This window comes from Carcharhinus amblyrhynchos, chromosome 10 (genome assembly GCF_965287045.1).
Source record: "Carcharhinus amblyrhynchos chromosome 10, sCarAmb.v2.hapA, whole genome shotgun sequence".
Taxonomy (NCBI): domain Eukaryota; kingdom Metazoa; phylum Chordata; class Chondrichthyes; order Carcharhiniformes; family Carcharhinidae; genus Carcharhinus; species Carcharhinus amblyrhynchos.
The window spans coordinates 86,629,678-86,657,293 of NC_137333.1; the positions used below are offsets into that span (position 1 = coordinate 86,629,678).

The following is a 27,616-nucleotide window of genomic DNA, read 5'->3' on the forward strand; positions in this document are numbered from 1 at the left end:
TGTGAAGGCTGGACTGATGCTTCCATCATTTAGATCAAAGGAATGGAACAAACATGAAGGTGAGTGATTAATGTCACTCCGATATAGCAGATTAAACCGGGCTGGTAATCTTGATGAAGGTTTTGATTGATGTTTCAAGCCTGTATTCCTATAATGCTGCCTAGGAGGTTTAATCATAGAATAGAACCCCTACAGTACAGAAGGCGGCCATTCAGTCCACTGAGTCTGCACCAACAACAGTACCACCCAGGCCCTATCCCCGTAACCCCATGTATTTATCCTGCTAGTCCCCCTGACACATTTAGCATGGCCAATCAACCTCATCTGCACATCTTTGGACAAGATAGTTATCATAATGCAAATTTCATTGCATCCGTGTTAGAGTAGCGGTTTATCAAGATGTTAACAGTGCTCAACTGCATTGCTTGCCTTTATCTCTGTGCTTGGCTCCCTTTAGCATCTTCACCAAAAACATATGGGTATAAATTTTTTAAACTGTATAATATTGCAGTTACATGAATTTTGGACAATAGGAATGACAATATGGGTGACATTTTACGACTTGCCCTGAAAACCATAAAATCCCACCCAAGGACCTCTATGGTCTGCCCCCCCCCTCCTCCAACTCGATTCCCGTAGCGGGCGGGGCGGTAAAATTACAGTGCATGTTTGTATGGAGAAAATGCATTGTCGTGCAAATTGTTAATCAGTAATTTGCCTGTGGATAGGTTAAAGTAAATGACAGGAGAGGAGGGGGTTCATTTGTGCAGTTAGTGATTTTAGTGGGAATAGCATTTGGAAGTGGAGAATTGTAGAATGGTGGATGATTTCTCCATTGTTATCATTGCTTTCAGTATTCCCACTTCTCAGCAAGAGTAACGATAGCACAGGATGTGAGGGGCAGAATTTTATCCCCCCTCCCCCCCGCTTAGTGGGTTTCAAGGTGGGCGAGCTTATGTATTGAAACCAACCCGATAGGAGCAGATGAAGGGTGAGATTGCAATCATATAGTCAGTTACAACAAAGGGTTTAAGCTGATTGGCACAGTCCTTGCTAAAATTGCTGATTAGGGACTTTCTGCCGCTTCCAAGGTCATGGCCCTGAAATGTTAACACTGCTTCTCTCTCCCTACAGATACTGCCAGTCCATGTTGAGTATTTTTAGCATCCTGTGTTCTCAGATCAGATTTCCAGCATCCGCAGTATTTTGCTTTTGCCGTGAATATAAGATAGTCACCAACTAATCCACTTGGGAATTCAGAAAGGATTTCTTTACCCAGTGAGAATGTGGAACTTACTACAAGAAGTAGTTGTGACGAATAATGTTGACATACTTCTGGAGACCCTGGATAACTACAAGAATGAGAAAGGTAAAAGCAACATACTGCGGATGCTGAAATCGGAAACAAAAACAGAAAATGCTGGAAAATCTCAGAAGGTCTGACAGCACCTGTGGGGAGAGGATGGAGCCAACGTTTCGAGTGTAGATGACCCTTTGTCAGAGTGAAAAGGAATATGTTGATCGGATTAGATGACGAAGGCAGGAGGGCTTAGATATAAGAACTAGGAGAAGGAGTTGGCCATCTGGCCCCTCCAGCCTGCCCCGCCATTCAATAAAATCATGGCTGATCTTTTTACGGACTCAGCTCCACTTACCCGCCTGCTCACCATCTTAATTCCTTTACTGTTCAAAAATGTATCTATCCTTGCCTTAAAAATATTTAAGGAGGTATTCTCAACTGTTTCACTGGGCAGGGGATTCTACAGATACGACAGATTCGCAACCCTTTGGCTGAAGAAGTTCCTTCTCAACTCAGTCCTAAATCTGCTCCTCCTTATTTTGAGGCCACGCCCCCTAGCTCTAGTTTCACCCGCCAGTAGAAACAACCTCTTTGCTTTTATTTTATCTATTCTCTCCATAATCTTATATGTTTCTATAAGATCTCCCCTCATTCTTCTGAATTCCAATCAGTATTGTCCCAGTATACTCACCCTCTCCTCATAAGCCAACTCTGGAATCAACCTAGTGAATCTCCTCCACACTCCCTCCAGTGCCAGTATATCCTTTCTCAAGTAAGGAGACCAAAACGGTACACAGTATTCCAGGTGTGGCCTCACCAGCACCTTCTACAGCTGCAATATAACCTCCCTGTTGTTAAGATGGAAGAGAAGGCTCATCTGGAGCTAATACACTACCATGGACTAGTTGTGCTTTGTTCTGGTCTCTGGTGTATGTTAAATAATATCCATTTCTACCAGATAAGATATGTGTTGCTATTCAAGTGCAGTTTCCACGCTCTGTGCAGAGAACAGTTAGTGTACGCTATTCAAGTGCCACATTGTAATTTTGAGCAAATACATACAGACACAATAACTTCAAATCCGGTACTCTTGGGATCGAGGCCCTTGCCAGATTGTGAGTGTTGCCGGTTTTCAGGGCGGGTAGGCAGTTCAGGACAATGAGATTGGGTAGGGTCAAGGGTCACTTGGAGCAGAGTGTTGCGTGAAGTGGTGAAGCGAGGAACGTGTGTGGAGTCACACCGCGCCAATGCAGCATTTAGCTGGACTGTCCAGATAAGATATATTTTTAATTATACTGAATTAAAGTCAATGCATGGAACATTATAAAAATGTCTGGTTGTCAGACACCATCAATTTTCAGGTAGCCGGTTTGGAGGTACCCTCCCTGTGATAATGTATTTATAATCGGCATGTTTGGGCAACATACTGAAGGAATTCTGGCATATATCATTAATGTGGGGAGAAACAGTGTTTCCACATGCATCTCTTATAATATTTCAAAACTAAATAAATCCCTGCTCAAATAACCCCAGGAACTGCTGGAGGAATGCAGCAGGTCAGTCAATGCATGCAAAAGAAAAAGTTCTGTGTTCCCTTCATCAGTTCTGAAGTGGGAAGAATAAACAAGCATTTTAATTAGCTTGGAAGATGGAAGGAGAGGGGAAGGCAAGAGGGTCAATTAATAAGGAGGGGGCTGGTAGTTCAGTGGACCTGCGGTCAGATCAATGGAAAGATTTCAATGGTCATCTGTGAGAGGGTGCAGAGGTATAAAAAAGGACAAGGAGGGGAATTTTCCTGTCCCGCCCCCCATGGAAATCATAGCGGGTGCGGGACAGACCATGCAAAAGCCTGTTGAGCGGGATGTTCTGTCTTTTTAATATCCATTCGTGGGGCATGGGCGTCGCTGGTTGGCCAGCATTTATTGCCCAACCCAAGTTGCCCTTGAGAAGGTGGTGGTGAGCTGCCTTCTTGAATCGCTGCAGTCCCTGTGCTGTGGATTGACCCACAACGTCATTAGGGAGGGAATTCCAGGATTTTGCCAGACTACCAGGATCTCCCTCCATCTACCTGTCTATTTGTCTGTATCTATTTAAAAATCTAACCTACCCACAAGAATTTGATTTTTTAAAATTTATTAGTGTCATGTGCATTGAGATACAATGAAAAATATTGTTTCTTGCATGATACAGACAAAGCATATCGTTTATAGAGTACATAAGAGAGAAGGAGAGGAGAGGATGTAGAATGTGGTGTTACAGTTATAGCTAGGGTGTAGATAATGGTCAACTTAATATGTGATAGGCCAATTCTGATGGCAGAATGGAAGAAGCTGTCCTTGAGTTGGTTGGTACGTGATCTCAAACTTTTCTACCTTTTTCCCAGTGGAGGAAGGTAGAAGTGAGTATGGCTGGAATGCAGGAGATCCTTGATTATGCTGACTGTTTCTTCAAGGCAGCGGGAAGTGTAGGCAGTCAATGGATGGGAGGCTGGTTTATATGATGAATTGGGCTACGTTCACAATCCTTTGTAGTTCCTTGCAGTCTTGGGCAGAGCAGGAGCCATACCAAGATGTGATAAATCCAGAAAGGATGCTTTCTATGGTGCATCTGTAAAAATTGATGAGAGTCATAACTGACATGCCAAATTTTCTTAGCCTCCCGAGGCATTGGTGGACTTTCTTAACTATAGTGCCGGCACGTGGGGGACCAGGACAGGGTTGTTGGTGATGTGGACACCTAGAAAGTTGAAGCTCTCGACCATTTCCACTTCAGCCCTTCGAAGTAGACAGGGGCATGTTCTCCATTAATTTATACACTCGGGAAATACATTCACATGCGTTCGAGAAGTGACACTTTAGCCATTGCAGTTTGAGGGGCAGCCATTGGAAGTGTTTCTGACAATTTGTGGAATGGTTTAGATCGTAGCGACTTCGATGCTTTTTCCCCCTGAAAAGGGTTTGGGTTTTTTTTCTGGCTTGATTGGATTTCAGCCAAAATATTTATTTTTGGCCAGACATTGTACAGGGTTCAATGTTTCAAACGTAAGCAGCTTTGCCTCAGATAAAAATAGTTGAATGTAAGGAGATTTCTTTTCCTGTCAGCGTGAGTTATCGGGAATGTTAAATCTGGGGTTAGATCAACAGTTGTTTCAATCTTTTTCATTATTGGATAGGGTTCAGACACAGAACGTTAAACTCACTTGTCATGAAGTCCCTGGCACTTGAAGCAGCATTATAAATATAGCAGCAATCATTGGCTTTGTCTCTTTGTCAACAGCGGCTACTAGTTTCTAACTTTGGTTCATGAGATGTACAAAACCAAAATCATCCCAGTTGATTGTTTTTCTAAATAAAAGTAGGGTATGGGGAGGACAGTAAAGTTGTTTGTTATACCTAAGTATGTTGGTAGTCGCATAGCTCCGTGACTGTGAATGCAGCACATACAGGACTGAATGTGGATATAACAGTTGTTTATCTTCAGCTTTTAGTTAGAGCAGAGATTATATTTAAAAAGCAACAGCTCGTTGGGTGGCCACAGAAATATCCATCAATCTAATCTAGCATGCAAAAATGTAAAGATCTATCTCATCAAGCAGCACGGCAGTTACATTTTATTTCAAGACTGTAAATTTTATTCAGAGCCTTTTTTTTAATTAGTGAGTTGAAAACATCATAATTCTTCCTTGGAAAATGACTTTGCCAAAGAAAATATTGCGGTATCTCTAACCGCATCAGAATAGATTTGACAACTCAAACGGAGTTAATGTGAGTTTCCAATTTTTTTTAAGACATCATTCCTGTCACCGAGGGTATCAGTGTGTAAGAGGGAGCCACAGGCATGGGTAGACATGCATCTTATCCCTTTGATGTGGCTTTTGACACTAAGAGGCACTTTGTTCTGCTTTCAGTGCCTGGAGCCCTGCAAAGAATCCTGGGACTTACAGGAGACTCATTGCCAAAGCAAGTGTGAGGTAAGGTCCACCCTCGGGTGGTTTATTTCAGCTATTATCAACTTTGAAGATAAATCAAAGTGCTGGCTCAATTTGTAGGATTACTAAACTTAAACGCCAAGGGCAACACCGAGGGAAAGATATGAATTCGCATTCGGAAATGGAAAGGCAGCACAATGGCTTTCATCACTTGGGACCGCACTTTTCTCATGTAGCTACAAATGTTCAAAAAGCAAAGGCATTAATTATGGAATTGCCCCTGCCTTGCAGGTTACTATATAAACAACTGGTTTTGTAAAGTATTCAGCTTTGCAGAACGGAGGCAGTGGCATAGTGTAGTGGTATTGTCACTGGACTGGTAATCAAGAGACCCAGGTTCAAATCCCACCATGGCAGATAATGAAATTTGAACGATTAAAAACCTGGAACTGAAATTACAGTTGGGTGGCACAGTGATTAGCAGTGCTGCCTCACAGCGTCCTGGGTTCAAATCTACTGTGGGTGACTGTTTGTGTGGAGTTTGCACATTCTCCTTGTATTTGTGTAGGTTTCCTTCCACAGGCTGAAGATATGCAAGTTATGCTGATTGGCCATGCTAAATTGCCCCAAAGTGTCATAGCATAAATAGATGGCGTTACGGGTTGATGCAAGGATCATCAACCTCCAGAACACAGTAAAAGAATTTGAGAAGTCTCTGACAGAGCTCAACAGCCTTTTACAGAAGTATGATGACATCCTCTTTATCCAGGAATTTAACTCCATTGAGTCACAGAATCATACAGTCGTAGAGGTATACAGCATGGAAACAGTCCCTTTGGCCCAACTTGTCTATGCCACCCTTTCTTAAAAAATCCCTAAGCTAGTCCCAATTGCTGCATTTGGCCCATATCCCTCCATGTAACTGTCTAAATGCTTCTTAAAAGACAAAATTGTACCTGCTTCTACTATTACCTTTGGCAGCTTGTTCCTGACACTCACCACCCTCTGTGTGAAAAAAATTGCCCCTCTGGATACTTCTGTATCTCTCCCCTCTCACCTTAAACTTATGCCCTCTAGTTTTAGGCTGCCTTACCTTTGGGAAAAGACATTGACTATCTAGCTGATCTATTCCCCTCATTATTTTATAGACCTCTGTAAGATCACCCCTCAACCTCCTGCAATCCAGAGAAAAAGTCCCAGTATATCCAGTCTCTCCTTATAACTCAATCCATCAAGTTCCAGTGGCATGCTAGTAAATCGGTTCTGTACTCTTTCTAGTTTAATAGTATCCTTTCTATAATAGGGTGACCAGAACTATACACAGTATTCCAAGTGTGGCCTTACCAATGTCTTGTACAACTTCAATAAGATGTCCCAACTCCTGTATTCAATGTTCTGACCAATGAAACCAAGCATGCTGAATGCCTTCTTCACCACTCTCTACATCTGTGACCTCACTTTCAAGGATCTAAGAACCTGTAGCCCTAGATCTCTTTATTCTGTAACTCTCCCCAGTGTCCTACCATTAACTGAATAAGTCCTGCCCTGGTTCAGCCTACCAAAATGCATCACCTCGTATTTATCTAAATTAAACTCCATCAGCCATTTGTCAGCCCACTGGCCCAATTGATCAATATCCCGTTACAATCCGAGATAACCTTCTTCACTGTCCACTATGCCACTAATCTTGGTGTCATCTGCAAACTTACTAACCATGCCTCCTGTATTCTCATCCAAATCATTAGTGTAAATGGCAAGTAACAACGAACCCAGCACCGATCCCTGAGGCACACCGCTGATCACAGGCCTCCAGTTTGAAAAACAACCCTGTATAACCGGCCTCTGATTTCTGTCATCAAGCCAATTTTGTATCCATTTAGCTACCTCACCCTGGATCCCGTGAGATTTAACCTTATGCAACAACCTACCATGCTGCTTGCTTGAAAGATGTCTCGCTACCACGATCAACACCCTATAGTTTGGGTAGTACACAAGTAAAAGACCCAATAAAATGTACAGTTGAAGGGAATGAGGAGCTGAGAAACAGACAGATGATGGTCGTATTATCATCATGGGTAAAAGAGTCAGCGCAGACTTGATGGGCCAAATGGCCTCCTTCTGCACTGTGGTGATATGCTTAGTTCAGCAAACTTTTTTTGAATTAAATAAATCAGTTCTTTGTATTTAATTTCCAGTCTCTCTTTCCAAAGAAACACTACGAGTGCCTGACCAGCTGTGAGTTCCTCAAATCGATCCAGTCAGCGAAGCAAGGTGACTGTCCCACTCCAGAGAAGGCCAGTGGCTTCGCTGCTGCCTGCGTTGAAAGCTGTGAGGTCGACGATGAGTGCTCGGGACTGAAGAAATGCTGCTCCAATGGCTGCGGTCACACTTGCCAAATACCACGGAACCTGTTCAGAGGTACGCACCAGCCTTACACGTTGAAACAAATGCTTTCTGAAATATTAAAATGTTTGTTCCATCTATCCAATAATATCCTAACCCGTTGGTGGGCTTATAGTGGCACAGTTTTAAAGCACCTGCTGCTGTCTTATCCTTCAATAACTTGTATTAACAACATGCATTTATATAATGCCTTGCACGTGTTAAAAAGCATTTCACAGAACAAGATATGGCACAGACGTTGATAAAGACAATGGTGATTCGTTAAGGAGAATGGACATTGTGTGTGATTTGTAAAAAGCCTCTTCTCCCAGGTCTCTTGCCATTCCCCCTTCTTAACTCCTATCTTTCTTTCCCCGCTTTACCTCATTTTGCAATATGAATGTGTCTAACTGGACAGGATAGACTGAGTGACAGTGGGCGGCACAGTGGGCAGCACGGTGGCGCAGTAGTTAGCACTGCTGCCTCACAGCGCCAGGGACCTGCCTTCAATTCCAGCCTCGGGTCACTGTCTGTGTGAAGTTTGCACATTCTCCCTGTGCCTGCATGGGTTTCCTCCAGGTGCTCTGGTTTCTTCCCACAGTCCAAAGATGTATGGGTTAGATGGATTGTAGTAAGAAGTCTCACAACGCCAGGTTAAAGTCCCACAGATTTATTTGGTAGCAAAAGCCACTAGCAGTGGCGTGTGGTTATGGGGATAGGGCCTAGATGGGATTGTTGTTGGTGTAGGCTTGATGGGCCGAATGGCTTCCTTCTGCACTGTAGGGATTCTATGATTCCATATATATTTGAAACGGTCATGGGTTTCAATGAGGAGTTTGATTCTGCGATGTTGCACTCCAGCAAGAAGCCGCACTCAAAGGGAGCTCCGATTGTAGATAGGGCAACAACATTAGAACCCTGACTCTCTGACCCAAGCTCTCTGTGAGCTTGGCTCCCTGCTGAGAGTCAGGAATCTATGAATTCGCCCTGGAGTCTTTCAGGAATTATACATTTCACCGTGCGAGCCATTTTCCGTAGGTTGCAAAGCAATCCGGCCATCAATGCACACTAATAATATAGAACAATAGAGGTCTTTGCTGTGGTTAGGATGGACTACTAAGCTTAGGAATTCAGTAAAATACTTCAGGGAATTAGGCAGCACGGGCTCAGTCTGCATTAGGACATTTGAAAATGTGATCTGATGAATTGCTTAGTAGTAACTGTCGAGACTGAACAATCTATGTATTACTGTGAAGGAATTTCAAAAATTCAAACTTCAAAACAATTAAACGATCAAACAAAGGCTCCCCTGATGACTAGTTGCACTGAAAGTGAACAGTGGAGCTGTATTGACCAGGACAGAGACTAGGTTGGACTCCTGTTCTACAATGTTTGTTCAGGTGGGCAGTAAGAGTGGCATTACAATTGACCTCACAGCCAAAAGTTTCAATTTATCATCCCAAGCAACCTCTGCTGAAAGTTAATGTGTATGGACAGAGGAGAGTGCTAGTGAAAGGCAAGAATGCACATTTCCATCCTGTAATTTTTCCAATTTAGATTTCAGTGTCAAAGGGCTAGATTTTATACCCAGTGAGTAGGCGTAGTGACTGGCTGGGGAGGTGCTGGCATAGTGGTATTGTCACTTCATTAGTAATCCAGAGACCCAGGGTACTGCTCAGTGGACCCGGGTTTAGAATCCCACCACGGCAGATGGTGAACTTCGACTTCAATAAAAATCTGGAATTAGAAGTCTATTGATGTCCGTGAAACCATTGTCGATTGTTGGAAAAACCCATCGGGTTCACTGGTGTCCTTTAGGGAAGGATATTTAGGTGGCACAGTGGTTAGCACTGCTGCCTCACAGCACCAGGAACCTAGATTCGATTCCCAGGTCACTGTCTGTGCAGAGTCTGCACCTTCTCCCCGTGTCTCCATGGGTTTCTTCTGGGTGCTCTGGCTTCCTCCCACAATCTAAAAGATGTGCTGGTTAGGTGCATTGGCCATGCTAAATTTTCCCTCAGTGTACACACCCAGGCGGCGGAATGTGGCGACTAGGGGATTTTCACAGTAACTTCATTGCAGTGTTAATGTAAGCCTACTTATGACTAATAGGTAAATAAAACTTTAACTTTTAACTTTATCTGTTGTCCATATCTGGTCTCGCCTATATGTGATTCCAGATCCACAGCAGTGTGGTTGACTCTTAAATGCCCTCAAGGATGGACAATAAAAGTTGGCCCAGCCAGTGATGCCCACGTCCCATGAACAATTTTTTTAAATTGGGCTTATTGCCCACTACAGCCCAGTTTCATGGCCCCCACAGTGACTTAATGTCCATTGGGTCATTAAGTACCTTGAGGTGAGACTTTCAGGAGGAAGTCCTACATCTAATAGCCACCAGCCAATCTGATGGCTGGAACTTCTCTGGTCCCAGCAGCGCCTCCAGGAGTGGTGGCCTCTGATGGGACTGCATCCAGTTCCCACAGTGTTCAACCTGGAACCAGATGCAAGATTGGGGAGGTGATGCATGCTGGGACAGTGTTGGTAGTCCTGGTGGGAGGGGGCAGGGAGGGAGATTGGGGTCTGGGCAGGGTGACTGTGAAATGTGGAACAAAACAAGGGGGCCTGCAAAGGAGTCAGACTCCACCACCTTTCCTACCCAAAGCCTGAGCAGTGTTACCTGTAAGATTTCTGCCTCTGCCATCCAAAAAATTGCTGCCAGGATGAGATGAGGCCTTATGTGTGACATCTCCCCCTGATGCATGTAACATTGTGGCGGGGCAGCTAGGTAGGCCACAGGCCTGGCAGCCACGATATGCTACAGATCTCCTGTCTGAAAACCTGCTAGAAAGGGCCTGTGAAATTCTGCCCAGTGATAATATACGTAGGGTAAAAGTCACATATGCTATTATATTAAATTCTGGAGGCCTGGGAATTTAATAAAAATATCTGTCTTTCTGTATGTCTATCTTTCATCCATCCTTGCTGTGGGATTTGGCTGTACTATGAACAATTTTTCTCCATTGGTTTCTATTCTCTGCTGCTTTGTCCCATAGAGAGGACAGTCCACATTCTGATATCGTTCAATCGTGAGTATTCCTTGCGTCCGAGCGTTTTGCCTTGTATTATCTTTTTTTCCAAACACTCCCCTCCTCTCCACATCATGCATCCAAAACATGTGAGCTTTCTTGATAACATTGCCCCTTACCCCTTCTTAATAGCAGCTTCCTCACGCACCAAATCGTTTGTCCACTTGGCTATCCATGACACACATAATATTGGTCCGATCCCCTTCATTTCAAATACTTTGAGTTGAGCCTCTTCACTCTACCTTCACAGCCACACATTGGCACAGGCCACATGAGGGCTTTCAGAAGACAAATTTCATTGTAATCGAGATGCTGTGGGTACTCCATACCCTTAAGTGAATTCACAACGCCATGGCCCTTGTTAAGTGGAGCCCAAATTTCTTTGACAGACCTCTGTCTTTTCCAAGATAGCAGAAAGAATCATCCCGTTTGTTAACCAGAATCTTGTTGATCCCTCTACCCATCATCTTTGTCCTGTCAACATTCATCAGTCTTCCGCTTAATGTGCTCAAGACAATCCACCAACTCCTGTAGCTCCTCGACTGAGTTGATGAGCGGAATAAAAATATCATTGATAACATTCAGGGGATCTAATTTCAGGCAGTAATTATTTAAAATATTTCAAGGACATTTCTGTGTGATGAGAGCTCCATAGGAATGATGGATTAAAATGCTGCTCATTTCACAGTCATATTAAAAGATAACCATTTATAATCAATCTGCAGCAGTTAACAGGACTTTAACAGATTGAAATCACCATCAATCACTAAATCAATTTTAAAAAATAGTCAAAATACTGCGGATGCTAGAATCTCCGACAAAGGGTCATCCAGACTCGAAATGGTGGCTCTGTTCTCTCTCCATAGATGGTGTGTGTGTATGTACATGTACCTGAGTGTGGCATATATGCGTGTGTGTTTGTGTATGTGTGTGTGTGTTTGTATGTGCATGTGTTGTGTGTGTGCATGTATGTTTGTGTATGTACACATGTTGTGTGTGTGCATGCATGCGTGTGTTTGTGTCTGTCTTTGTATGTGTGTTTGTGTTTGTATGCACATGTGTTGTTGTGCATGCATATGTGTGTGTCATGCGTTGTGTGCATGCATGCGTGTGTGTGTTTATGTGTGTTTGTATATGCACGTGTTGTGTTTGTGCATGTGTTGTGTGTGTGTTTGTATGTGCACGTGTGTGTGTGTGTGTGTGTGTTTGTGTGGTAAAACATTTTTGGGAGCTGCTGCATTGTTAATGTAAGTAACACTGATTGAGAAATTCACTTTACGTGGTTTGTAAAGGAATGCATGAATGTGAAAATACAAACTATATTCAGGCTTGATTCTGAGATTCACACAGCATGAACCTCCCGTTGCAACAACTCACTCTGTCACGAAGTACATATCTGAGTGTGAAGCACTTTGGGACAGGCTAAGACCTCAGAATGAGCTCAGAGAGGGCATGGGATAGGAAAGAAAACCAGAGAAAGGGCAAGGGCAAGTGGGAATCCTGGAAAGTTCGGCAGTTGGTAGAGGCAACTGAACAGTCAGGCCCTGGCTCCGAAGTCCCTGAGCATGAATGTGAAATTTCATACAATTTCACATTTATACGAAAGGAATATCGAAAGCTCTGTTGTGCAGCCATGTCCTGGCAAACCCCATCTCAGTATGTCCAAAAGCATCAACTGACTGTGAAGTGTATTCACTGTTTCACTACATAGGTAGATGAAGCAACTTCCTCATACTGAGTGAGATTTCACCAACATGGTGAAAGCTCACTGAGTGTGGGTGGCGCAGTGGTACAGTGGTTAGCACTACTCAGCGCCAGGGACCCGGGTTCGATTCCCGACTTGGGCCACTGTCTGTCAGGGGTGTGCATATTCTCCCTGTGTCTACATGGGTTTCCTCCAGATGTTCCAGTTGCCTCCCGCAATCCAAAGGTGTGTGGTTTAGGTTGTCAGACTTTTTATTAGGTTGATTGGCCATGGTAAATTGACCCTAATGTCAGGGGATTAGCAGGGCAAATATGTGGGGTTATGGGAATAGGACCTGGGTGGGATTGTGGTCAGTGCAGACTCGATGGGCTATATTGCCTCCTTCAGCACAGTAGGGATTTTATGAGCACAGGACTGAGCTGATCTGTTTTTTGGTCTTATTGCTGAGAGAACATTGTGGGCAGGACTGGGGCACTGTTCCCGGTCCAATTTGAAAAGTGCAGAAGATTTTTAGTATCACAGGGAACAGACAGAAAATGCATCCATTTGATGATATTTTTACGTCTAGCCTCATTGTACTCTTGTGAGTAGAGTTGCATTGCTTTTATTTGCAAAGTGGCTTCCAAACATAGAATATGGTCCTCACCTTCAATCCACCCATCCAGTCCTACCTCTATCCTTCTGAGACCATTCAAAGCTAATGCCAGTGCTTGGAAATAATGCTGCCCACAAGTGTGGCCCCCACAGCTCTGTGAGTATTTGCTATCTGCAGGGTAGCTGCTAGCCTGAAATATTGCTGCCAGCATTTGAATAGTGCAATAGTATATCAGCACCTCAACCCTGTTACCTTGCAGTCTTTTTCCAAAACTTGCAACACTCTCTAAATTTCTGAATGTAATAATGAAATGTTCTTTGGATAGGATTTCAAGAGGTTACTTTTACACCATGGAATTGTTGCAGGCGGGACGGAAAATTTGACAAATTATTGACAGGTCTGTTGGTCTCAGGGTAGGCAGGACTGGGATGCTGAAACAAAAACATAAAAATGCTGGAAAATCTCAGCAGGTCTGACGGCATCTGTAGAGAGAGTAGAGCCAACGTTGAGAGTCTAGATGACCCTCCGTAAGATCATCCGCGGTATTTTGCATTTATCGTAGGATTGGGATGGTCTTCGAAGCAAAGCAGAGCCCAGTAGAGCTGGAAATTATAGTGTTGTCATGTATAAAATTCAAAGAATGAAAATGGAATCTATTATTAGGCTTTCTACTTGTTTCGTACTGTCTGTGTCTATGGTGAAGATTTTAATATTTATTCTATAAAACCCCGGAAAGTCAAAGCAGATGTTATTTTTAGTTGGGTTTTTGTTATGATCATAAAATTCCAACAGTGCAGAAGGAGGACATCGTGTCTGCACTTCAACAGAGCATCTCATCTATGCCCTATCTCTGTAGCCCCACATAGTTGTCCCATTAATCTGCCTAATTTACACACTTAAGAGCAATTTTGTATGGCCAATGCACCTGACCTGCACATCTTTGGAGTGTGGGAGGAAACAGGAGGAAACCCATGCAGACATAGGTAGAACGTATAATCTCCGCACAGACAGTGACCCAGGGCATGAATTGAACCCAGGTCCCTGGCACTGTGAGGCAGCAGTGCTGCGTTGCTTCCTACATCATGGTTGAAATTTAAAACTGTCCTGGGCCGTTTGTTGTGGAAATTGAAGAAGTAAATCATGTTTGAAGTGCTAGAGTTACACTGCAGCCTGGAGGTGTTTGTACCCCAATGAAAACTTGGAAGTGACCTTGTCTGAAATCCCACTGATGAGAGTAAAATGCTGCTGGGATTCTACCCATACATCTTCAAGAATATTTTTATAAAGATGCTAACAAAACAGCATTCCCTTCTGAACCAAGATGTTGAATGCATCATGGAAATAAATTAAGATGACGATGTAACAAGACTTCCAAAAACAAAATAGGACAATATTAAGCAATAAATGATTTGACATTTACCATTTATCTCATTAAAATCCATGCCTTTCCACGTCTGACTCCTACAGATTGATGTTAGCTGATTCTCCTGCGGTTAAAAATATCTGTCACGTTGCTATGTACACCTGCTAACCTTGGTAACGGCAGAATGTTTGAACGATAAGTCAAACAAAATTGGATCTTAATTTCCTGTGCTATTGAACGACCATCTTCAGTAAATTCAGTGCTTGCCATTAGCAGTGTTCTGATGCTTATTTTTCTACTTATCAGTCTGGCACTAAATGAACCCTAGCCCTATGATGTCCTGAGTCAACATCAACTCACATTTCCATGGTGTTTATCACAAGGGAATGTTTCAGTGTGTGCCTTCCAAAGTCTTGATCAATTTGTCATTAATCATAGAATCCTAACAGTGCAGAAGAAGAGTATTTGGCCCATTGAACCTGAACTGACAACTATCTCATCCATGAACTATTCCCGTAATCCTCCCCCCATAATCCCCTGACACTAAGGAGCAATTTAGTGTGGCCAATCAACCTAACCAACACATCTTTGGACTGATTAAAAGAGAAAATGCTGGAAAATCTCAGCAGAGCTGGCAGCTTCTGTACCCTTTAGAGTCATCTGGACTTGAAATGTCAACTCTTTTCTCTCCTTACAGATGCTGCCAGACCTGCTGTGATTTTCTAGCATTTTCTCTTTTGGTTTCAGATTCCAGCATCCACAGTCATTTGCTTTCATTTGGAGTGATTAAAGCTGCTTCTATTTCTGAGTGCCTTGTTAATCCAACAAATCTCCCTATCTTTGACTCAGGTTCTGACTCTCAACATTTTAACTATCTCTTCACCACTTTGCACTACTGTCAATCTTTTGAACCCATTTAAATCTCGCACAGAGTTACATCAGACCTAAGTCTTATATCCATCTATAAAAGAATACCTTGCAATGAATTATGCCCTGTTAAATCCTGCTCAGCTCTAAAAGGTATAGTTTTGAGCACTGCTGAAGCTGTTACTGGAGCAAGCTGTCGAGTTGTTTGCTAATTTAGAACCGTGCACACCGTTATTAAGCATTCAATTATTTCAAACATATTATGGAATCCAGGCAGGAATTTTCAGAATCCGTGCTGTCGATCATACCAGTGCTTATTGTACATTTGGGCAGAAGGGATTCAAGGAGCAGAATCTTTAGTTTCTGCATGGATGCTTCTGTGGACATGAAAGAGACTCTAAGATGGTTTATTGCCTCCCTGGTGCCAGGGTCCAAGGTGTCTCTAATGGGCAAAAAGCATTCTGAAGGGGGGCGTTGAACAGCCAGAGATTGTGGTACATATTGGTTCTAACGATATAGGCAGGAAAAGTGATGAGGTCCTGCAGCAGCACTTTAGGGAGTTAGGTAGAAAGTTAAAAAGCAGGACCTCTAGGGTTGTAATCTCAGGATTACTCCCTGTGCTACATGCCATGAGGCTTGAAATGGGAAGATAGTACAGCTCAACACATGGCTAAACAGCTGGTGTAGGAGGGAGGGTTTTTATATATCTGGACCATTGGGATGTCTTCTGGGGTAGGTGGACCTGTACAAGAAAGACGGGTTGCATCTAAACTGGAAGTGCAAAAGTATTCTGGCCGGGAGGTTTGCTAGTGAAACTGGAGCACCCGGAGGAAACCCACGCAGACATGGGGAGAATGTGCAACCTCCACACAGACAGTGACCCAAGCTGGGAATCAAACCCGGGTCTCTTGCACTGTGAGGCAGCGGTGTTAACCATTGTGTCACCATGCTAGCACTTAAATGCGTACTGAGTAAATGCGTCTGTATTCACCAAAGAGAAGGACTTGGTGGATGATGAGTCTAGGAAAGGGTGTGTAGATAGTTTGAGTCATGTTGAGATCAAAAAGGAGGAGGTATTGGGGTTCTTGAGAAACATTAAGGTAGACAAGTCCTCAGGGCCTAATGGGATATACCACACAATACTAGCAGAGGCAAGGGAGGAAATTGCCGGGGCTTTGAGAGAAATCTTTTATCCTCATTGGCTACAGGGGAGGTCCCAGAGGACTGGAGAATAGCCAGTGTTGTTCCTTTGTTTAAGGAAGGGTAGTAAGAATAATCCAGATAATTATAGGCTGGTGAGCCTTACGTCAGTGGTAGGGAAATTATTGGAAAGGTTTCTTCGAGACAGGATTTATTCTACTTGGAAATAAGTGGACGTATTAGTGAGAGGCGACATGGTTTTGTGAAGTGGAAGTCGTGTCTCACAAACTTGATTGAGTTTTTTGAGGAAGTGATGAGGATGATTGATGAGGGTAGAGCAGTGGATGTTGTCTATCTGGACTTCAGTAAGGCATTTGACAAGGTCCCTCATGGCAGGCTAGTGCAGAAGGTGAAGTGCATGAGATCAGAGGTGAACTGGCAAGGTGGATACAAAACTAGCTTGGTTATAGAAAACATAGGGTAGCAGTAGAAGGGTGTGTTTCTGAATGGAGGGCTGTGACAAGTGGTGTTCCTCAGGGATCAGTGCTGGGACCTTTGCTGTTTGTAATACATGTAAATGATTTGGAGGAACATGTAACCGGTTTGATTAGTAAGTTTGCGGACGGCACAAACGTTGGTGGATTTGCAGATACCGCAGGATATAGATCAGTTGGAGACTTGGACAGGGAGATGGCAGATGGAGTTTAATCTGGACAAATGTGAGACAATGCACTTTGGAAGGTCTAATACTGAGGGGAAATATACAGTAAATGGCAGAACCCATAAAAGTATTGATAGGCAGGGAGACCTGAGTGTCCAGGTCATTGGAAGTGGCAACGCAGGTGGAGAAGGTAGTCAAGAAGGCATATATGATGCTTGCCTGGGGCATTGAGTTTAAAAATTGTCAAGTCATGTTGCAGCTTTATGTTCTATAAAGCAAAGTTAGGCTGCACTTGGAATATAGTGTTCAATTCTGGTTGCCACACTACCAGAAAGATGTGGAGGCTTTGGAGAGGGTACAGAAAAGATTAACCAGGATATTGCCTTGTATGGGGGGCATTACCTATGAGGAGAGGTTGGAGAAACTTGGATTGTTCCCACTGAAACTCAACGGATGTTGAGGGGCAACCTGATAGAAGTCTACAAGATCATGAGGGGCATGAACAGAGTGGATAGTCACAAGGGTGGAAGAGTCAATTACTAGGAGGCATGGGTTTAAGGTGTGAGGGGCAAGGTTTAAAAGAGATGTATGAGGCAAGTTTTTTACACAGAGTGGGGTAGTGCCCGGAACTTGCTGCTGGGGGAGATAGTGGAAGCAGACAACAAAGTGACTTTTAAGGGACGTCTGGACAAATACATGAATAGGATGGGAATGGAGGTATCTGGTCCCCGGAAGGATAGGGGGTTTTAGTTTGGTCGGGCAGCACGGTCGGTGCAGGCTTGGAGGGCCGAAGGGCCTGCTCCTGTGCCGTAATTTTCTTTGTTCTTTGAACAAATAATCACAGTTGTGATTATTCATGGAACTGATGAGCTAGGCAATGGTTTTGTACTTTTTGTGACCCCAAAGAATATCTGATCAGAGTTAAATAAGGTGGTAGCCATGAAATGGAGATGCCAGCGTTGGACTGGGGTGGGCGCAGTAAATAGTCTCACAACACCAGGTTGAAATCCAACAGGCTTATTTGGAATCACAAGCTTTCGGAGCACTCACCTGATGAAGGAGCAGTGCTCCGAAAGCTTGTGATTCCAAATAAATCTGTTGGAGTTTAATCTGGTGTTGTGATACTTCTTACAGTAACATCGAGGAGAGATGTTCTATTACATAGAGGAGAGGCATTATATTACACACAGGAGAGATTTTAGATTACCTCCAGTGAAAGAACTAACAAATTCTAATTAAAACAGAACAGAAGCACTGTACTTTCACATGTAAATTGCAGTTTCATTGCACGTCACAATTAAATTTAAAGGCTATGATTCAGGTTGACAGGAAGGTTAACATGATAAAAATCACCTTCAGGCAGTGAGGTTGCTTGAAGTACTCTTTATAATTGTAACTGAACTGAATGCTAGCGTCTGTCACAGACAATAAAAGTAAGCTACAATGAGTCAGAATTTGAAGCTATATCTCCTTCTGTGAATTATTAACCCCATATTTAGTTATTTGTATGTTCAATATTTGTCCAGGAGGAATATTGGCCTATTCTTTTGGGGTTCTTATACCAGTGTGTAAGTTACACCTTAGAACCATAGAAACCCTCCAGTGCAGAAGGAGGCCATTCGGCCCATCGAGTCTGCACTGACCACATTCTCACACAGACCCTATTCCCATTATCCCTCATATTTATGGTGCTAATCCCCCTGACTCTAGGGTCAATTTAGCACGGCTAATCAACATAACCTGAACATCTTTGGACTGCGGGAGCACCCGGAGGAAACCCATGCAGACATGGGGAGAATGTGCAAAGTCCACACAGACAGTCACCCAAGGCTGGAATTGTTCCTGGGTCCCTGGCACTGTGAGGCAGCAGTGCTAACCACTGTGCCATCTTCATGCATGGTTTTATTTCACTATATGGATGCAACTTGCTTTTTTATTTGCTATTGGGAGGTGGGAGCTGCTGGAAATTTATTACCCACTCCTAATTGCCCTCTAACAGATAGTGGTGGGCGACCTACAACTGAGTGGCTTGCTCAGGCCATTTCAGGGGGCAGTTCAACATTATCCATAATGCTATGGCTCTGTAGTCGCATGTAGGTCATACTGGATAAGGGTAGTAGATTTCCTTTCTGAAGGATGTTAGTGAACCGAATGGGTTTCATTTTGTGACAAAATAACACAGCGCAACACAAAAGCAAAAGACTGCAGATGCTGAAAATCTGAAAGAAGAACAGATAGTGCTGGAAATACTCAGCTGGTCTGTCAGCATCCATGGAGAGAAGAAAGGAGTTAAGCTTCTGGGCCAAGGCAATCTTTACAACAATCTGATCATTATTAATTAGACTAAGGGCAGAATTCCCATCCAGCGGAATTGAATTGGGTGGGACATGGACCATACAAAAGTCCATTGACCTCAGGCAGGATTTTCCAGCCTTGAGATAAATGCAGCTGGGAAATCCCACCCTAAGTCTCTGGAGCAATGGCCTGGATTACTATTATCACTACACTAATGCCCACCTGAGCTTACTGTGTTTCCTCAGAAGGAACGCATCAAATGCAGACAATGAAAATATAACAAAACTTATAAATCAAAGAAAGGGTTTAACAAAGAAACTTCATTACTCCAAACATGGGGCTTTGTCCTAGGCCACTCCAAATGCCGCACATTTCCGCACAGGTTCTTATTTATACTGAATCAGCCGGTCAGCGGACTATTACATCATTCTGTAATTGGTTCCATGGTTTACTGGGTCAGCTGACCCTTATATCTTGTCACCATTCGTCACATCCAATACAAATTTGTCACTGGTTACATGTTGACATACAGTGACAAATGGAGTGAACTTATTCTGTGTTCGAGGTTCAGACTCAATACTCATTCATGTTTGTTCACTGTCACTGACAATTCCAAAAATTCCTCTGGAGACCAAACCAGATTAACACAATTCAGTGCACAGACTCTGGGATCATTATTTCTTTGGGTCCTTGAGTATGAATTGAAGGCAAAATTTTACACACTTTCAAACCAAATCTTGTTGAGGCAAAAAAATGGGCAGCACGGCAGTTAGCACTGCTGCCTCACAGCACTGGGGACCTGTTTTCAATTCCTTGGGTGACTGTCTGTGCAGAGTCTGCATTTTCTCCCAGAGTTTGCTTGGCTTTCCTCCAGTATTCCAAAGAGCAAAGACCAGTACAACACAAGATCAGACCCTTTAGCCATCCAAGCCTGTGCCAATCACATTTACCTATCTAGCCAAGAGCATATATCCCTCTATTCCTCATTCGTTCATATCCCTAACAAGATAAGTCTTAACTGTGGCTAATGTAACTGCCTCAACCAGTTTCCTCCCACAATCCAAAGATGTGTAGGTCAGATTGATTGGTCATGCTAAATTGCCCCGCAGTTTCGCAAGATGGATTAGCCATGGGAAATGTGTGAGGTTATGGGGAGAGGGTGGGGGGAGAGGGCCCATGTAAGCTACTCTGTCAGAGAATCACTGCAGACTCGATGGGCCAAATGTAGGGATTCAATGATTCAATGGACAGAGTCAGTGGCAATGGGGCGGAGTGGATGCTAAGATAGCTCAGCTATTTCAGTCAGACCACACAGCATTATAAATGCATTACCAAGTGCCACTTTATTGGTCATATTGGAGGAGAAGGTGCGACTGAGTGGCAGCCTTGGGGAATTGGTGGCATGGTGATACTGACACTGGATTAGGATACTAGAGACCCAGGGTACCAAGTATTCCAGAAATCCAGATTTGAATCCCACCACAGCAGAGAATGGAATTCAAAATCAATTTAAGAAATTGGAATTATTCTGACGGTGACCATAAAACAATAGTCAATTGTCATAAAAGTCAATCTGGTTCACTAATGTGAAGGAAATCCTCCATCCTTACCTGGCCTGGTCTACGTGTTTACTCCAGATCCACATCAATGTGATGGACTCTTAACTGTCCTCTCAAATGACCCCACAAGCCACTCAATTCAAGGGCAATTAGGGATGGACAACAAATGTTGGCATTGCCAGTGGCACCCATGAAAGGATGACGAAAGAAACTAATAGGTAGGAAAGTCAGAGGAGACTATAAGAATTAATTTACCACCAGTGCGTGATCTTTCTACAATTAGAGCAGTTCCTTAATATCATTCAAGGAGCAAGGTGTGAAGGAAGCAAAGTGCAGCAGGGCAGCCATAAGAGGACTGTTGTTCACTTGCAGGCATCCACAGAGTAATATTAACATAACTATGAATAAAACTTGGTGAATATATTCAAATTGTTCAGCAGCAACAGGAGAGACTATTGATATGGCTCTGACAGCACGTTCATGATTGACTGCAAGCTTGACTTACCTCCTTATGCTTGTGTGACATTCCATGGCAATCCTCAGTTAATGAACATCCAGATGGTATGTAACCATCCCAAAGTCATTAACGGCGAATTACAGAGATTGACTGCAACCCCCATATTTTCAGGGCATCGTGAATTGTCCACTTACTTGCTTGGAAATTATTCCCGGCTTGTTAACTCCTCCGAGTTATTCGCTTGAGTTAAGAATTATGGCATTGCTATGCAATTCTCCACCAGCCCAAACAAATTGCTTACAGCTAGCAGGTTTCAGAGGGCCGGGACATTGTTCAGAAGACAGTGAGTGCACTAAAATACTCCCAGAGAACATTAGAAAAATTGCATTGCAGTACAACATAGTAATTGGAAGAAACATATCCATGTTTCTGGAAGATAAACAATGACAAGTTGTACTCAGCAAGAAGAAGAGTTGCCCAATGCGTATCTTTGAGAAGAGAAAGGTGAGAAATGAAAGCACAACGGTTACCATATGACTGTTTCACACCTCAGTTGAGCAAACATTTGCCTGTCAACAAGGAGTCAAAAAACTGTGGTGTCCTTCCCTGATTCTGACATATTCTTCATTCCACATTTAACTGTGTGTCCTGAAGCGTGAAGTGATACACTGGGGCTTATAGCAAGGCAGTGGCTTTGCTCAGCAGCATCCAGTCCTCCCTCTCACACCATCTGTGTTCTTTTTCACATCTGTGAGAAGGAAGTTACCTTCTGCCTCCTGATCTGTGTGTCCCCGGGCAGAGGTATGAGTTTCATGTGGTGATGATACTGAATGTGGTGATGTGGATTTTTCTGACTGTGAGGCCTATATACCAGATATACCATTGAGCCCAGAGCCGTTTGCCAATCTCTTCAATATTTGGACACGCTATTGCTCAATTCTTCTGCTGCTTGGAAATGTAGAGTATACCTCAGAACATTTGTTATGTGAAAGGTGCATGTTGCTGTGCTTCTTAAATACAGTAACACAACAGTATTCTGAGAGATATTTTTCATTTGCCTACTTAGTGGTGTTTTTATTATGCACCTTAATGGGCTTGAATGTGTTTTTTAGGGTACATTTGTGAATTTATGTGTATAAGAGAAAAAGAGCAAATATTTTCAGTCACATTTAACCCTCCACTTAGTTCTTGAGTGGCGTCACCCCTGAGGATAGGTGTTCGAGAAACTCAGCTATAAAATCAATATAGATCACAATACTCTCCGAATGTCTATTTCTTGTTTTTTTTATTTTATATGTATATGTCTATTTATTATGTCCGTGGATTATGGATTTTCATCCTTAAGGTTGGTACAAGATGTTGGGAAATTTCCCGACTCAGCCTGCCTGCCTCGGAGAAATTGCCCACGTTGCCGGGCATGGACTGGGTTGGAACCTTTGGAGACCACCACAGGAGCCACCGGGTATGGAGGCGGGCTGGTTAAAAGGACCACCTTGGGGCTTTGGGATTTCTTCCAGGTTAAAATAAAATCACAAAGGTCTTCCAGTCCTTACCCTTCCAAGCCCCCTCACCCTCCAAACACTCCTCTTGCCCTTCCCATTCCACCTCATGCCTCCCACACCCCCTTTGGGGTCCCTCTTGCCCATTATGCCAAGCTCTGCCCTTCCACCTATCCCCTGTGGACTCTCATGTCCCCATACCAAGTTATGGTACTTCCGACCCACTGTAGGTTTCCCAGAAACAATGAACCATATAGCAAAAGCAGGATGTGTTAAAAAAAAGCTTCGAAAGAAAGTAATTAATTCATAACATTTTTCTCTGTTGAAAAATATATAATTTCACTAAAAGCTAATAGATGTGTCTATCATTCAAACACTTTAGAATATGGCAACAAAAACCACAAACCCTTGAAACTACATAAAGTTGTGCAAACACATGAAATTTTGTTTTCTCTGGGGTGAGGATGTTTTAATATTCCGATGTTGTCTGGGCTCTTAGCCAAACATAATAAGAACCCCCAGGCATCTAGTTGAACAGCTGTGCCCCAGTAAAAACATGGGTTTGATTGACTGTTCGGGTTCTCTGATCTTTGCTGTCAATTTTACAATGGTTCAGGATTCCTCCGAGTGCCACGAACCAGAACTCTTTAAAAACCTAGTCCAACTCCGTGAAAATTGTGGAAGAGTAGGACATGCCTATCTCCGCATTGGAGCAGGCCAGGAATGCCGGATGCTAACTTTTGACAGGAACCAGCCTGCACCCTTTAAAGGCATTCCTGAAAATCAGACAGCCAGGGAATGGAGTGGGAAATCCAGCAATTGGGAGCTGCTTGCCTTTTTTGAGGAGCTTCTGAGTCATCCAACTCAGTGAAAATCGAGGCGTATGTCTCCCTTTTTATATGCTCCTGAATTCATAGAATCCTACAGTGCAGAAGGAGGCCATTCGGCCCATCGAGTCTGCAACGATCACAATCCCACCCAAGCCCCATCCCCATAATCTGATGTATTTACCCTAGCTGGTCCCCCTGACCCTATCCACCTGGCCTGCACATCTTTGGACTGTGAAAGGAAACTGGAGCACTCAGAGGAAATCCACAAGGCACAGGGAAAACATGTAGACTCCACACAGGCAGTGACCCAAGCTAGGAATTGAACCCAGGTCCCTGGTGCTGTGAGGTAGCAGTGCTAACCACTGTGCCACTGTGCCACCCCTGCGTTCTTTAACTAATCTACTGATGACCTCCTGTTGTACCCTCTGATGCAGGTGTCCCGCTGAAACCCAGGAAGGAGCTGAGTTTTACAGAGTTACAAACCGGAAACCTGGAGATCAAATGGTCATCAAAGTTTAACATTTCTGTGGAGCCAGTTATCTATGTAGTGCAGCGAAGATGGAACTATGGCATCCACCCGAGTGAAGATGAAGCTTCCAACTGGCAAACTGTAGCACAGGTCAGTAATCAGAAACAAACCGCTTGTTCATTTTTCAAATCACGCTCAAATAACAAATGCTGCTTGAATATTTGGTTTGATTTTTTATTGTCACATGTATTAGTATACAGTGAAAAGTATTCTTTCTTGTGCACTATACAGACAAAGCATATCATTCATAGAGATGGAAAGGAGAGAGTGCAGAATGTAATGTTACAGTCATAGGTAGGGTATAGAGAAAGATCAGCTTAATGCGAGGTAAGTCCATTCAAAACTCAGCAGGGAAGAAGCTGTTCTTGAGTCAGTTGGTATGTGACCTCAGACTTCTGTATCGCTTTCCCAACGGAAACTGGTGGAAGAGATTTTGTCTGGATGTGTGGGGTCCTTAATGATGCCGGCTGCTTTTCCAAGGCAGCAGGAAGTGTAGACAGAGTCAGTGGATGGGAGGCTGGTTTGCGTGATGGATTAGGCTACATTCATGACCTTTTGTAGTTCCTTGCGGTCTTGGCTAGAGCAGGAACCATACCAAGCTGTGATACAACCAGAAAGAATGCTTTTTACGGTGCATCTGTAAAAGTTGGTAAGAATTGGAATTGACATGCCAAACTTCCTTAGTTTTCTTCATTTCACCAAGTATCTGTAGCATTGGGTGAGTGTGTTCTTGATTTCCAATACCCTTCATTTGAAAAAGATACTACAAAATAGCATTGATCTTATTTTAGGCAATGTTATTAATGTTGATTACAAATTCTCCCATCACAGGAGATGTTTTCTCTGTATTTAGGTGTGACGTGGCCAGAAAATTGTGGCCGTAGAGTCATACAGCACAGAATAGGCCCTTCGGCCCATTGAATCTGCACCAACAAAACTACACTAAATCTATACTCATCCCACTTTCCAGCATTTGGCCCATAGTCTTGAATGTTGTGACATTTTAAATGCGCACCCATGCACTTTTTGAAGTAAGTAAAGTTTATTTATTAGTGTCACAAGTAGTTATATTAACATTGCAATGAAGTTACTGTAAAAAAATCCCCTAGTCGCCACACTCGGCCACCTGTTCGGATACAATGAGAGAGAATTTTGCATGGCCAATGTACCTAACCAGTACATCTTTTGGATTGTGGGGGAGAAACTGGAGCACCTGGAGGAAACCCACGCAGGCATGGGGAGAACATGCAGATTCTACACGGATGGTCACCAGAGCTGGGAATTGAATGAGGGTTGCTAGCACTGTGAGGCAGCAGTGCTAACCACTGTGCCACTGTGAGGTTTCCTGCCTCTATTAACCTCTCAGGCAGTGCATTCCGGACTCCCACCACCTTCTGGCTGAACAGCAAACAGTCACTCTGAATACATTATTCAGCTGACTATAAGATAGAGCGCACTTTCCTTGAGCTTTTGAGGATCAGCAAACTGTGTTAAGCTAAGAGCAGATGAGAAACGATTAGTAGATAGCTATTTGGAAGGTGTGCTGTTTACCTCAACATGTAATTTAATGACTGTAATCAGCTTACCGATTGTAAACATTCCCGATGGGATTGTCAATGATTTCTATTTTAAACTGCAGAGTATCATTACCATACAAAGACTCGCACTAGCGCGACACTGACAGCATTGTCTACTTCTAGCGAGCTCATGCCAGCAAGCTTTGAGAAATTGCAGCTTCTGAGTTTAGCAGAATAATGTCACCAGTAGTGGGAAGCTTGGTGGGCGGGGGATCTTAGTTTGGCGGGAGGCTAAAGATCGATTTCCTGATGGTGGGATAAGCTTAGCATGTCATGCACACTCATTAACAGGTCAACCTACTGGAATGGCCCTCCAAAATAAGATCCCCCCTCCCCAGTGAGAAATTAGCACATTAATTAGCATGTACTTGGTGAGGTAAACTTCTTCCAAGATTATTGGTGAGTTGCCACTGCATTGTCCACTGTGGGGGGTGCCTGGACTTGCCAGCCTGTGTTTGAGACTGAATAGTGACAACGCAAGCTGCATTGAGATTGACCAAGGAAGGGTGAGTGCGGAAAGGGTGGAGCAGTGACCGGGCAAAGATGGAAGATACAATGCAGGCTGGCCTGGCACCCGTTAAATGTGGCACCCTGACCTTTGACCCCAGGAGGTAATGGCAGAGTCAGCGACTCTCTGCCTGGCCCCATCGTGAGAATTGGTGACCTCTTCGCAGGCGCATATTTAATGAGCTAAAGAGTGCAAGATCGGGTGCAGTTAGTCATCCTGCTTTTCCACCCCACCAGCCAAAATCACTCATCGCTCTTCCTCACCCATCATCAAACTAGACTCCAGAATGGAGCATACTGTGTGCAGGTGGCGTGTTCTCCCCGTGTCTGTGTGGGTTTCCTCTGGGTTCTCCGGTTTCCCCCCACAGTCCAAAGATTAGGTGGATTGGCTGTGCTAAATTGCCCCTTACTGTCAGGGGGACTAGCTAAGGGAAATACTTGGGGATATGGGGATAGGGCCTGGGTGGGAGTGTGGAGACTTGATGGCCTCCTTCTGCACTGTAGGGATTCTATGATTCTGGCCACTTCCTTTGTTGGCCAATGCTTGAATATTTTATCAGCAACTCACTGAGTTAAAAGTGGATCTTTCTAAATAAAATAATTTTCCGGGCTTTGACTGCCTTGCTTTGACTGTGGTCAGGTCTGAGTAGCTGCTGCTGCTAATGCTGCCCACCTCTGTTTCACTCAGTGCCCAGGGGATGAAAGGCAGAGAAACACAGGGACATACAGGGGTGAGAGGCAACTCTTCTTCAAACACTGACATTCACAGGGGAGGTTCGTTGCTGTTATTAGCGCAGGCAAAAATCTTAAATTGACTTTTCATTCCATTTAGTCTTTCACAGCTTGGCATTATAATGCGGTATTTAATACAGAGGATCTCTCAATGGTGCTGTTGTTGCATACCCTCCCTGAGTCTGAGTTTAGTTATTACTGAGATTGTTTATCCCAGTCATGTTGGTGCTGAAAACACTATATAAATGGCCTAAGCAAAAGTTTATGGCAGGTCTGTCAAAAGAGGAGAGACCGAGTTGGTTAGGATTATATTCATTGCCGTTTAGAAGAGCGAAAGGAGATCTTATAGAAATTTATTGGGCGTGAATTTACGGCCTCATTCATCCCGAAATCGTAAAATCCTGCCCAAGATCAATGGATCTTCCCATTGCCCACCCCTCGCCCGTTCCGATTCCCGTGGTGGGAGGGGCAGGAAAATTCCAGCCATAAAATTCTAACAGGATTAGACAGGCTAGACTCAGATAGAATGTTCCAGATGGTAGGGCAATCCAGAACTAGTTTGAGGATAAGGGGTAAACCTTTTAGGACTGAGGTGAGGAGA

General features: G+C 43.6%; 1 protein-coding gene across 2 annotated transcripts in view; it reads left to right on the plus strand.

Annotated features, from left to right (window-relative positions):
- The window catches only part of anos1 (anosmin 1), a 197,538-nt gene that overhangs the window by 126,293 nt on the left and 43,629 nt on the right, over positions 1 to 27,616 (plus strand). Inside the window, exons 3-5 of one of the 2 annotated variants that reach the window (XM_080197531.1) lie at positions 5,208 to 5,270; positions 7,424 to 7,646; positions 24,105 to 24,289. In XM_080197531.1, the coding sequence (XP_080053657.1) occupies positions 5,208 to 5,270; positions 7,424 to 7,646; positions 24,105 to 24,289 (471 nt within the window). The remainder of the gene's footprint in view (positions 1 to 5,207; positions 5,271 to 7,423; positions 7,647 to 24,104; positions 24,290 to 27,616) is intronic. The other variant, XM_080197532.1, reaches the window with a different exon arrangement.